General features: G+C 32.3%; 1 protein-coding gene across 1 annotated transcript; it reads left to right on the forward strand.

Annotated features, from left to right (window-relative positions):
* The first annotated feature begins 7,206 nt into the window (after positions 1-7,206).
* On the forward strand, positions 7,207-8,765 carry LOC120340975 (uncharacterized). Its single transcript, XM_039409380.2, has 2 exons — positions 7,207-7,824; positions 8,309-8,765. The coding sequence occupies exons 1-2, from the start codon at positions 7,632-7,634 to the stop codon at positions 8,530-8,532; spliced, it is 417 nt and encodes a 138-aa protein (XP_039265314.1). The 5' UTR covers positions 7,207-7,631; the 3' UTR covers positions 8,533-8,765.
* Positions 8,766-13,539: the final 4,774 nt, after the last annotated feature.

Below are 13,539 nucleotides of genomic sequence, written 5' to 3' on the forward strand. Positions count from 1 at the left end.
TTTTGCTATGACGTCATCAAAATTATGTGACTCTACGTGTCCATATATTTGAGCATAGCTCTCTTGTTCCAGTTTCTAATTTGCCAAATTTTCTGGAACTAAAGTTATGGTATAAGTTTGTCTGCCGATTTGTCGAGCAAAAGTTCAACTGACTCATTTCGTGAGAACGATGCAAATCATAAGGAACCATTGGTATTGCTCAAGTAGCATGTTCAAATCTCACCACTTATGCGGCAATAGTTCTCAATCCTCATACTATAAAAAATATCGCAATTCACTAACACATGCCATTGAAGATGCTAAACAAATGTATTTTCAAAAATTGATTGCCCAAAACAAAGGCAACCCCAAGTGTACTTGGCGAATTGTTAATCAAATAGCATCTACTAAAAATAAAAAAACCAAAAGTGTTAACGAAATTGATTTGGAAAATGGCAGAACCATTAAAGATAAGTCCTTGATTGCACAAGAATTCAATAAATATTTTTCCACTGTTGGGTCCAACCTTGGTACTAAATTCTCCAATGATATGGATGGCTTTAAAATATTTCTAAGCAAGCGTGTAAATCAATCCATATTCTTAAGTCCTGCAACAGTGAATGAACTGACCATGGAAATAGTATGCCTCAATGAGGGTAAAGCGGTTGGCGCTGACAACATTCCCAGTCGTTTCCTTAAGTATGTGGCAGACATCATAGCACCTTGTATAACTGAGTTTTTTAATAATTCACTTCGATTGGGGATATTTCCATCTTCACTGAAAATTGCCAGAGTAATTCCAATCTTCAAATCTGGTAATACAAAACAAATTTCAAATTACAGACCTATATCCATATTATCTGCTGTTGATAAGGTTTTTGAACGTCTAATTTACAGGAGGCTAATGGACTTCTTTACAAAGCACGATGTTATAAATAAATCACAGTTCGGTTTTCAAAGCAATCACTCCACGTCACATGCCATCTTAGATACTATTTCTCATATATATGATAAATTAGAGAGGAAAGAATATGTCAGTGCAACATTTCTCGACCTTAAAAAAGCTTTTGATACTGTCAACCACAAAATTTTAATGTATAAGTTGTGGCATTACGGTATTAGGGGGGTAGCAAATCAACTCCTTACTAGTTATTTGACAAGTAGAACTCAATATGTTCAAATAGGTACATATTGCTCCTCTGTCTTACCTGTGACCCATGGGGTTCCCCAGGGTTCGTCCTTGGGTCCGGCTCTGTTCTTAATTTATATTAATGATCTTGCACGTAGCTCCACTCTATTTTCCAAATTATTCGCTGACGATACGAACCTTCTCGATAGTGATAAGTCTCATGTTGTGCTTCAATCCAGAGTGAATACTGAAATACAAAAGGTTGCTCATTGGATGGAACTTAACAAACTAACATTAAATGTGGATAAATCAAAAACTATGTTGATAACTCCTAAAAAACCAAAACGCATTGATGGTTTAAAAATCCAAATTGGGGGGACTATTCTGGAAAATGTGGAATCGTATAAATATCTTGGTATCGATATTGACAATAAATTGAACTGGGATATTCACATATCCAACATTACCGTTAAATTATCTAAGGCGGTAGGAATGTTGTATAAACTTCGATCATACACCTCAGTGTCAACTTTACGTATGGTTTATTATGCTCTGTTCCAGTCCCATATCCAATATGGCATTGCGGCCTGGGGTTCAGCAAGCAAAATGTTACTGCATCGTATTGAAGTCATGCAAAACAGGGCAATCCGTGCTCTTACACACGCCGGACCTCGGTGCAATTTAGAATCCTACTATTATAAGATGAAAATACTTAAAAATGCAGATATTTATAAAATTGAAGTGCTGAAAATTATGCACCAACATCATAATAAAAAACTGCCGGCTGCATTCTCCGGCTATTTTGTTAAGCAAAGCGTCATTCACTCTCATGCAACTCGGTCTTCTGCCAATAGCTCATATTATATGACTCGCTATTCATCTAGCCGCACACAAAATTCCATTAAGTTCATTGGTATAAAACTTTGGAATATGCTTCCAGTTACCATACGCTCTAAGAACTATAATACATTTAAAAAAGAATTAAAAAATCACTACCTCAATGCTTATAACATCCAGTAGTCTAATTCACTGGTCATCAATCCTGTATTTGATGACAATTTTGCTGAATGTGATGTTTTTCTTATTTGTTCATATCATTCATTCCCAGTGTTATTGAATATTTTCACTATTCTTCCACAAGCTACGTTGCCCCAAATCTCTTCGCCGTGTACTTAACCTCTCGTATTGTGATTCTGTTGCCCAAACTTCATTATGTATTTATACCTCCAAAACTAATTCCCTTATTGTGGTTTGCTGGGAATTCCCCGTAATTTATCTCCGCAAGGCAGCGTCATGTCAATCAGAAGCCCGACAGCTGTGACGGTGCCGACCCGAGCATGACGCTGACGATTTGAGCATTTTTTTCCCTCCTGACGCGCTCTTGTTTTTCTCTCGTTTCTCATGATTATCTTCGATTTAACTATTTTCTCCTAACTGACTTCCTCAATTCGACTTACATTTTCCAAATTGTGTTCATTCAAAAAATATATATGTTTAAATCCTGTTTATTTGACTTCATCTGCTGCTGTTTACAGCTATTTAGGTGTCGCTGACACGTTAACTTTATAGTTTATTCGCGACTCCTCGTCTATTGCAGTCGAATTATTGTACGTCTGTTATTTCTTCTCTCGATTTATTTTTACTGTTTATTTGTACAATATTTCTTGCATGACGGAAATAAATATCTGAATCTGAATCTGAATCTATTATAATAAGACGATTAAATCGAATATCAAACTATAAATATATCTGAAAAATTTTGCCTACTTCAACTATCAAACAATCTAAAATTGTTTTGTTCTCAAAGTCAAAACTAACCAAAACACAAACTAAAAATATACACTTACAGCAATTAGACACAACAATACAAAACAACGAAATAATTTATTGAGTTGCTTACGCAATTTTGTACTAATCCTAAAGAGCAAAAAGAGAAAATTAGTATTGCATTGATATAATTTACTAGTGATACTAAAACTTAGTTGAAAATATTTTTTACGGTCTAGCCAATTTTACAATTAGGCACAATTAGAACTTACGTGGTGGTACAAATTTTCTGGGACGACTAGCCCCGAAATGCTGATAAAATAATGCAAAAGGAACGTCGAAGCAAAGATGAAACAGGCAAAAAAATTTCTCAACACATTGTGTTAGCACATTGTGTAGGATTTTTTCCATCGAAAGAATTAATTTTTTCACGTATTGACTTTCCCCTCACGTCACCTCATAGTTCCATTTTTCTAATCTAGACAATCTATCCAATGAACGCTCAGTTTTTATCGCTATATTTCTGAATTTCATTAACTATCAACCCTTCTATCAATGTTCCTACAAAAGACCTGCATATAAATTTAGACTTATTCTTGAATTCTAAATTTGTGTAAATGTGAATCTTGATAATACCTTGTAATATTAGATGTAATAATTTGGTAAAACAGTGGATAAAAATTACTAATCGATGAGTTTATCAAACTCTGAACGTCGATTAATTTTGTTATTACAAAAATTGTGAACAGATTTGCAAAGTTACAAACCTTTGAATTTACCAAAAACTAAAATTTTACCTTAATGTTACTTTTGAGATTTTTCAATTTGTGGTTTTCCACTTTTTCCTTTTTACTAAATATTCCTTCTGAATATTTTAATGCTTTTTTGTTGATCCTGCTGCGATGAAAGGACATTTGACTCTGCGGCGTAGCTAGGTCGTGGAATGAGCGGACGCACATGCCTTTAACAGTACCGAATCGATCAAAATTGTCAGGCTTATAAAAATATGCTTGAAACAAGGAATAAAATATAAAACAGTCCAACTCATGTGCTTGATTTAATCTATAGACTTAGTTCAGTTTGTTTATCATAGATTGACCGTCTTGTTGGAGCATTGCGCAAAATACTTATTACGATTTTCCTACACTTCTTCAAACAAAAAACTTTCTATCACAAACCGGTGAATGATGGATGATCTATTATATCAAAAGGTGGCATAAAAAGTTAGTTTTATAAATAATAAAACTTGATTCAGCATTCTTGATTCAAAATTCATTAATATTTTCTTGAAACGTGCATAATTGTATTGTATGGTAGAAGGGAGCTTCAACCTTGAACATTGTCGCATGCGAAGGCAATGCAAAAAATGAATTTGAAATTCAACGTGTCCTTCGTACGACCTCTTGTGGTTAGATGCTTTGAAAATATTTGAATTTTTAAAATTATTGTAAAAGCGTAGATGTACTTTTCATGTGAGATAAGTTTTTTATTTTCCAACTTCTATTACATGCCAGTTCGTTGTTTTTATGTTATGGGTGTAATACTGAAAGATAATAGAGATATAAAGAGCATTCGCGCTCTTCACCAAGATTTATCAGCAATATTAGTTTGACTTTTTTTAACAAGATAATTGTAATTTCATTTCAATAAATTTGTCTAGGATATGCTGAATCCATCACCACATAAAAATAATTACTTCGTGCTGTTTTCATGTAATATTCGGAGAAATTTACGTAATTTACTTCAAATTGAAGTGTATTTTTAAGTACTCAACAAGGCAATTATGAAATTTATATAACAAGAGATAATCATCTACAAAATTGCAAAGAGTGGTTAAAGGTTTGTGCATAATTGAACCTCTCTAAAAAATGCATGTATTACCATCCCACATTTGGCAAGTTGAAATAATGAAAGTATGTTATTAAAGTTGTAGGATGTTAAATTTTTCAATAATTATATTAATCCTTTGATGTTTAAGGGAAGCTGTACCAGTAAGTACATTGTTGAAGTTGATTGACATTAATTTATACGATGGTGAGAAATTAGTGAATAAAAGTTAATTACAATACTTGAAATATCGAGTAAAATGTATTACTTTAGGTAAATGGACTTTCTTATCACATTTCAATAATTCCTTAGACACTTTGAAACCAAACATTTTATTCAATTATTGTATTAGTTTTAGGGCAATATTGCATATCTAGTTGATATGATATATTGATAAGAAATGTTAGAATAATTAAAATCAAAATAGAGCAAGACAGTCAAATCCGAAAAAGAGATACAAATGCAACACTCAACTGATATGGTTAAACAAAGTTATGCAAGAACGTACCGAACAACATGATATAAGCGTCAAGAGTTTTAATTTAGCCTATTTTACGATAAATATTTACAAAATAAAACAAGATGTTGTGATGTTAGAAGAACGTGTACACATTTGTGGCTTGTTCAAACATCGTGGTACATACATTGATTATTTGTTTTAGATATACAGTATTAAAGTTGAATATAACACATTCAACAATAAAATGAAAAAAACAGGTTTAAAATGTATGTTGTTTCATAGTACTTTATTCCGTCAATTTGTTCTCTTATACAATATCTTGCTATTTTAGTAGGTGTATGGTCTTTGAAATACCATATTTCATTGTTATAAATTTTCACAGTTATAATTATGTGTTTACAACGGTCGGAATTGCTCGAATACTGCAGCTCACAGCGAGACGTTTAAAATACGTCATTAAATTTGTTTACGACTTTGTGTCACAAAATATCCACCGAAAACTTATACAATAACGACTTGGGTCGAGCATTGCTTTTATCCATCAAACACGTCAAGTGAAAAGTATAGAGAATAGGGTTTTAATCCATTTCACATGATCTTCGCAAACAAAAATGTATGTACTGATAACCTATATAAAAAACAGTCTTGTGGGAAAAATTTGAAAAAGGTTTGGTACATCCCATGAAGAGTACAGTGTAAATGTGATTGAACATAAGAATATGTATTCAAGGAAAGTGTTCAAGAAGGCAGAATCAACATCTGTCAAACAGTAAGTTTTAGTATGAAAAGATAAGTAAGGAAAATACAATGAAAAAAATTGCATACTAAATATTTTGCTTTCAAAGCTGTTCTAAAACATTATATTGCATTGATTAAAACATGACCAGTTCCTGACTATTATTTTGTATACGTATACTATTTTTTCATTCGAAGTTATTTGGGAATAACACGAAATTTGGATTAACGCATTTAATAATTTAAGCAGGAATTTCTGAGGTTGTATAAATCCGGATAATCCGGTGTGATATTACCTAATTTTGTGTTATAGATAATAAAACAAATCACCTTAAAAATTTACCTTTTTTGGATAATGTGCGTTTAAGAGTTTAAAACGTGCGTATTTTTTATTGTTTTTAACACAAATGAAGCAAGCTTATTACAAGCTCATGTCAGCCTGAGCTGAAGAATATTATAACTCAAAATAAATTTGTACTTTTGATATAATACAAAGTAAATTAACTGACTTGCGAAAATACCAGCAACGTGTTTGTCGCGAGCATTAATGGTTGGCATAAACTTGACTCGAATCTCTTTATGTAACACGTTGTTAGCAAGGATTACTAACACATAGATAATGATCATAGGAACGTATAAGCTACGCTAGATAAACGTAATTATTCAACCGACATGCGTAACAAATGTGTGTCTTTGACATTTCGACATTCACATTTGTGAGCCCGCTAAACTTTAGTGCGTGTAGTTATCCAACGTATACGTGCATATAGGATGTTATGATAGAACAGAATTTCGGTTGGCACGCTATATCGTTTGAAAGGGGAAATTATTGTACATATTTAGCAATTAAAGTAGTTATTTTTGTGCAAGGACGAATTATTTCTGGGTGTTAACGCTGTCTAACACCGTTATAATTATCACTATCACATGATATGAAAATGACAAATCATGATGGCATCAGGTCAGACTTATGGTTCGTATGTGAGCGTCAGTGAAACGTTGAATAACTTGAATTATTTCCTCACGTGAAAAGTTTATTCAATAAGAAGCATCTGAATATTTTTATTTGTTTGTCTTGGTGTACCAATGCTTTAAGATAATAATATTAAAGAATATTTTATAAGACTTTTGAAAACCATTGGGTTATACGAGATAACATCATATTTAGTAACAAGGATTTGCTCGAAATTAAAATTTATTTTCGAGTACTCTCCTATTAATTACGTGTTATCGAAATTTTACTCTCGTGAAAAGTATTTAAGCTCCAAAAATTTGAAGCTTGGTCATTTATTCCATATTTCTAGGGAATAGTATATTATACTGCCTGTGAATTTGAAATAAATTGTATTTAGTCCTTTAGTACTGCAATAATATTGCGACCAAGGCGAAATATTTTCTAGTCTCTAATACATATACATTTAATGCTCTAGATATTTTAAACTTAAATGGGAATATACTGTATATTTACATTAGGTTTTATATGGTTTAAACAAATATTAAAATAAAAAAAAGCGAGAAAGTTCAATTTTGATTCGGAGATGGAGTCAATTTGAATTATACAGAAAGAGTTACCAATGGCTTTTCAATCAAAAGAAGTGAAATGTTTAAGTTTGTTTCGTCAAATAAAAGTAATCTTATTGAACACTTTTGGTATTTATTGTTATTATATTTCAGATACTATTTTATAACGGTATAGAATCAATTAAAAGGCTCAATAGCTAATATCGAAAAATCATGAGTTCATTAAGACTTTTCACTGCGACAGCATCGGTGATCATTTTGCTGACGATATCAAGTCAAATCAGGTCAAGCGATGCCAGATCAAACGGCCTTATTCAAAGATGTGGAAGCGATGCCAGAGATTTTCTTCGATGGTTCTGCAGAGATCAAACGTTTGATTTCCCGTTCCCGTTTAATCGAATTCACCGTAAGTGCAGTATTTACTTTAAACGTCGTTGTTATGTGTGCTGACAAAAAGTACGCGATAATCGCTTTCATGTTGTTAAATTAACTTTGAATTTATTGATTTAGAAGCTAATTCTTAAATTCTTTAAAATAGTTCATATTAATAATAAATCCAAATCAATTTTGATAATCGAAATAAAAGTTTGCCTGGAGTTTTTCTCTTTGGCGGTGGTGTGTAATTTTATCAGATTTTGATGAAAAATTTTAGTGGTTTTCACTTTATTTACATAAATATAGATGTTTCCTTCTTTTCGCTTACTAGTGGTATTAGAATATTACAGCAATATTGTCTATATTCACCCCACAATATGCAATTTACTGTAGCCTTTGCGGTGACTGATTCGAAATATGTTTCACCTATACAGTGTCTTAAAAACATTAATGGGTGCGTTGCATGATAATAATGAATTCAAGCAATCACCTATATTTATTTTTTATATTTTTAGTCGTTCGATTATTCCGACCTCCGTACAAAAATTTATTTCCATTTCAACACCAAGCATCGGTATGCTGCAGGTCAGGATGTCCAGAAAGTTCTTATCAAAGAATGTGTCAATATCATCACAAGTTGAAGTCGTGCGAGAAAAGGAGACATGTCCATCCGAAAACGAGAGAAGGGAGAAGATCTCGTCGGTTGTCATTGTGTCGTCTCTCAAATTCCATTTCATGAACATTTTGTTGAGAATACGACATTTCGTTAGAACTGTCATAGCACAATTTCTCACTCACACCGAAATTGATGACGAACTTCTATGTCAGCATGAGTTGGCAATCCATTTTTCTTTATTATATTTGACAAATTTTGATTTAATCGTGACTTATTTCTGTGTTCTTACACTGTGACACTTTATTATTATCAATTTATTTGCAGTTTATCACTATGTAAAATAAAGTAAGATATGAAAATGTTTGCGTGAGTTTCACAATATAAGGTTTTGAATCTTTGCGCTAATGGAAGTCATAGCATTGTTTGAGCCGAATGGTAAGTCTCAGTGGGATATCTGCTTTGATATATGCAACAGCTCCTCAAATCCATTGCGCAATAGGTGTCGAAGTCTATCTTTTTTCCAATTACAGCGACTATATCGTCGAGAGAAGTGGTTTTAAACCTTTTTTCTTTTGTGGTCCATTTTTGTTGCTCAAAAATTATTGTGGCCCATCAACCTTTTATTACAAGGGAAAATCTACAAGAAAAATCAAGATCTTTCTGCAAAAATGAACACTTAAACGTTTATAATTAAAATGAGAATTACCTCTCAGTAGCAGAAAACAGCGTCGTCATTGATTGCTTCTACAATCAAAATTAACTATTGTGACATAAATAAAACTAGCAATTTTTAATGGCCCATCTCAAAATCTTACTGTGGCCCAGCAGTGGGCCATGGCCCCCTGGTTGAGAACCAGTGGTCTAGAGACTAGGCACTGGAGTCCAGACATTTTTCCTAGTTGGAAAAAACAGTGCAGGTTTGATATATCCCTGTTTGAGGATTCAAGTAACATATCATTGCCGCAAGGAAAATTTTTTATTGTTTTGTAACAAACATATGACTTGAAAAAAATATCAACACATTGAGTAAAACTCAACTTTCCCAATTTATTTTCTACAAAAATAACCATTCAGAGTAAATTCAAAAAACGTACAGGGGAATTTTTTTACAATCAGATTTTAAACAGCACGGATACAGTTGAATAAATTTTGTTGATTGCTTTTTACTACTTCTAATTTTAATTTCAAAACTTGACAGATCGACAACGTCTGATCTTTTGTTGTAATTTGAATTCAATAATGACAGTTTGCCTGAGTAGATTACCTGAAGTGTCTCAGTGAAGCAGAAAACAAAATAAGTTTAGAATAACAAAACGTAATCTTATACTGATGTAATTCAATTTTAAACAATTGTTAATCTCATCATGCAAAGCATGAATTTTGGGTTTTCTTCTATATTATACGCGGTTAGAGGTCGAGACCGCATGCCTTTTAGAAATTAGATCGTATTTTTTTTCAATAATAATATTGCAATATAGAAGATAGAGATTGGGAGCGATATATCTATAATGACCGATTTTACAATGTTAACATGGGTTTATAACTCTGCGAGTAATATAGAAATGTATTTTCAATATTTCGAGTAAATAATATGACAACCAATAGTAATAAAATGGTAGTAAATTTGGCAAATTTTCAAATTCTGTGCCTTGCTTAACCAACGTTTATCACAAAGGCGCCGTGGTGTAACCAACAATTAACTTAAGTTAATTAACAGATAACATGTCATTAAATTATCAAATATGGTATTGACTGCTATACCGTCTTTATGTGGACAATCTTATACGTTAAGTGCTCTATTAGTCACCCACAATCCACTGGAGGCAGGACGTTTAAAACCTCACTCGTCCGTTTAATGAAATCAAAAAATTGTTTAAAATAAATGATATGTTATATAAGACATAATTCAAGGGGCCCTTTTACAAATCAATAATATGACACAAAAGTTCTTTACCCCCTCTAGTGGAACACTCATATAAATAAATGAGAACACAAATAACCGTGCAACTTGATTTTCATGATATTATTTTGCAAACAGGACAAACAAAGAGTAAGAGAAAAAAAATTAGAAGATGCTGTCAAAAATATTTTACATACATTTTTTATATAAGTATGCAGATACATGGAAGCTGTGGAAGTATATTTTTTGAGTAAAAGCACAAAGGTTGTGGATATCTTAAAATGATCAGCAATCATAATATTAAATATTATTAACATTATAGACTTAAATTTCGTTGTTTTTTGAAAATCTTTGAAATCTTTGAAAATTTAAATCCGACGTACTACTGCATATGGGCAGGTAATTAAGTATATTATTGATTAGGTTCATTGCATGTTTCGATCCTGAATTCATATGTTTGAACTTAGAGAAACATCTATGTCGTTTTTAATGTCACCATAATTTCCTTGTAAACGTGACCATTCGGAAACGATCAAGCAAATGTTTTTTCGGTTTTAAATTCTCGCAAAGCGTTTAGATCAAACACAACATTGCATTACCAACTGAAGAGAATCGTGCATGTTATCATTTTGTTTTTGTACCGCAAATGTACTGGAACGCCCAGTAAATATATAATTTAAACAATGACAAAAGTTAACCACCTGGCGGAGCTGTATCGTAACCGGTACCGATCAATAATTATTTGCTCGTAATGTGACGTACACTTATGTCATTTTCGTCGCAAACGTAAGTTAAAATTTTAATTACTTGTTTGCACAAACACATGACATCAAAGTCATTTATAAGAGGTATTTAAGTTTAAACTTCAAAGTGTTGCGTGACACTCATGTCGTTCTTATCCTGGAAAACTTTGTAATCCCGCTCCATCCACAGCTTTGCCTCTTCACTGGTATGCTGATACTTCCGAATCATACAAATATTTGACCAATACTGCTTTTGCTAATTTGTTGTATAAAAGAAAATCTACCAAAAGAAGGAAATTTCTGCTGGCTTAGAGTTTAATCTTTTGGAGAATAAATCTTTTAAATTTCAATATAATACTTTTCACATTGTTTTGCTTTATGTCATATATCCAATATTATATGTAAATGTAATAATCTTGTTGAATTAAATTTGAAGATGTACAAAAAAACTCAGAAACCATCATATTGGATAATGAATAGGATTATGCAAAAACTGTTGATTGGGATGAATGCATCATCAAATTAATTAGATTCAAATTACTGAAAATCTCCATCTTCTTCCAAAATTTTCATCCAACGATTCAGGCATTCAGTAGGTGAGTATGGCACTTGATTATTTTGTTATTCAAGCTAACAGCTCCGCAGACATTTCAAAGAAGAATAGAAGCTAGACTGAAGACGATCGTAGATTTTTTAATTTCCAATGCAACTTCTAATTTTATACATGTCAATCATTTGCTTGTTTGAGAGCAAATTAATAACTCAGGTAAAGTCAGTTTACTTTGAAGTGAAATGAAAATTGGTCCTATTATTATTATCGCAATTAATACAACGTTAATTTGTAGTAAGTAACAGTAGCTTATGATATATACTATCAAGCCAGTTCTCTTCAATGTTTTTCACATGTTGAAGGAATCATTCAAGGCTTAGTTAAACAGGGAGGTAGATTTGATAAAAAATATTTGCATTGCTGAGGAACGATACGCGGACTGACGTGAATGTCAAACTGAAAAAAATAATATACTTGATTGCCATACTAGAATAAGTGATGCATCCAAATTCAAAATATCAACCTTAATTATAACGGGTTACTTCAGTAATAGCTATGGTAAAAGTTTCTTTTAATTTCATATGTGCTTAGAGTTTTCAACTAAAGTTTTTTTTTCTAGCCTTATAATGTTTGAGGTCATTCGTGAAATATTAAATATTAGTAAATGAAGAAATTAAAATATTTACTTTGAATTTTTAATGAATTTTGCCAAGTATTATTTTGCTACAAAAATGCTGGCATATTTGCATATTATATACTCCAATTCAATTACATTACTGCAGAAATATTTCAGTATCACATCGTTGATGCATGTTGAAACACGCTATCGGAATTTGTACTAGGTTAAAGCAACTGTATAAAGGAGTAAATGCTGCAAATCGTACTGAAATAGTAAACCGCGAACGACTTTGACAGTATGATTATATAGACCACAGGGCATTGTTGCAAGGACAATTGCAATTGCAAGCTCTGTACTGTTTTACTCAATATTTATAATAGGCCAATTAGGAAATGCATAAACTAGGCATGAGGTATTGATGAGTCTCGCGTTTTATGATCTATCTATGCTTCATATTAACCAATTTATATCAAGATTTAAAAATGTTTTTTTACTTCTAGCCCAATATATATGCTCACGTTTCTCAGTACACAATTATTAATTGTTGTTTATGATTTGCGCTGTGCACGTCTAAATATATATGTTCAATGTTTTTTTTTATTGTAGAAGCACAGTAAATTGATGATGGTTGAAAGAATGCTGCCATGGTCGCCTGTTATCTGGTGACATGATTACATTGACTTTCAGCGTGTTCTTTAATCGGATCCATTCAATGATGTTTTATTATATATAGCCGATCTATCAACAAGTAGGTTTTTTTCTTTTCTGTGGTATGTCCAACATTCCCACGATGAGTAGTGCAAGCCCACAACTCGACAATACATTGCCTGGGAACAAAAATTATATACAACTACACAAATTCTTAGAACATTACTACTATGTTTACAACTTATTCTCCTACATGAACCCCGCCTCCCTCATGTTCTGTTCAAGAAGAAGAAATGTCCGTACAGTGAGTCTCTGAACGGCCAAAATAAGTTGAAACAGTGATGAACGAACAACCATTACTTACACTACACTACTTATAACCAACGTAGCTTCATTGCCACATGTGCTTGCAGAGATTGCTGAAATGGGCTTGGCCTTAGATTATAACTGAATAATATTGCTTGCATTTTCTAACACGGAAACCTATTTCTAAGAATGGAATTTAGAAAAGGAAATTAAGCAAAGATCATATAATAAACCAATAAACCTTATGCCGGAGACAAGTCATTTGAAGTGATATTTCACAAGGACATATTCCAAGAAAATGTCTGGTGCCATTTCCAGATGAACTGTCTGGACTATTGGTGACTATCACCTGTTCCACGAAACA

Source organism: Styela clava, chromosome 14 (genome assembly GCF_964204865.1).
Source record: "Styela clava chromosome 14, kaStyClav1.hap1.2, whole genome shotgun sequence".
NCBI classification, from domain to species: Eukaryota; Metazoa; Chordata; class Ascidiacea; order Stolidobranchia; family Styelidae; genus Styela; species Styela clava.

Bases quoted from the DNA above. Each gene is read 5' to 3' on its own strand.
- LOC120340975 (XM_039409380.2), top strand. From the start codon at position 7,632: ATGAGTTCATTAAGACTTTTCACTGCGACAGCATCGGTGATCATTTTG. The intron at 7,825-8,308 runs GTAAGTGCAGTA...TTATATTTTTAG, and splicing joins CCCGTTTAATCGAATTCACC to TCGTTCGATTATTCCGACCT.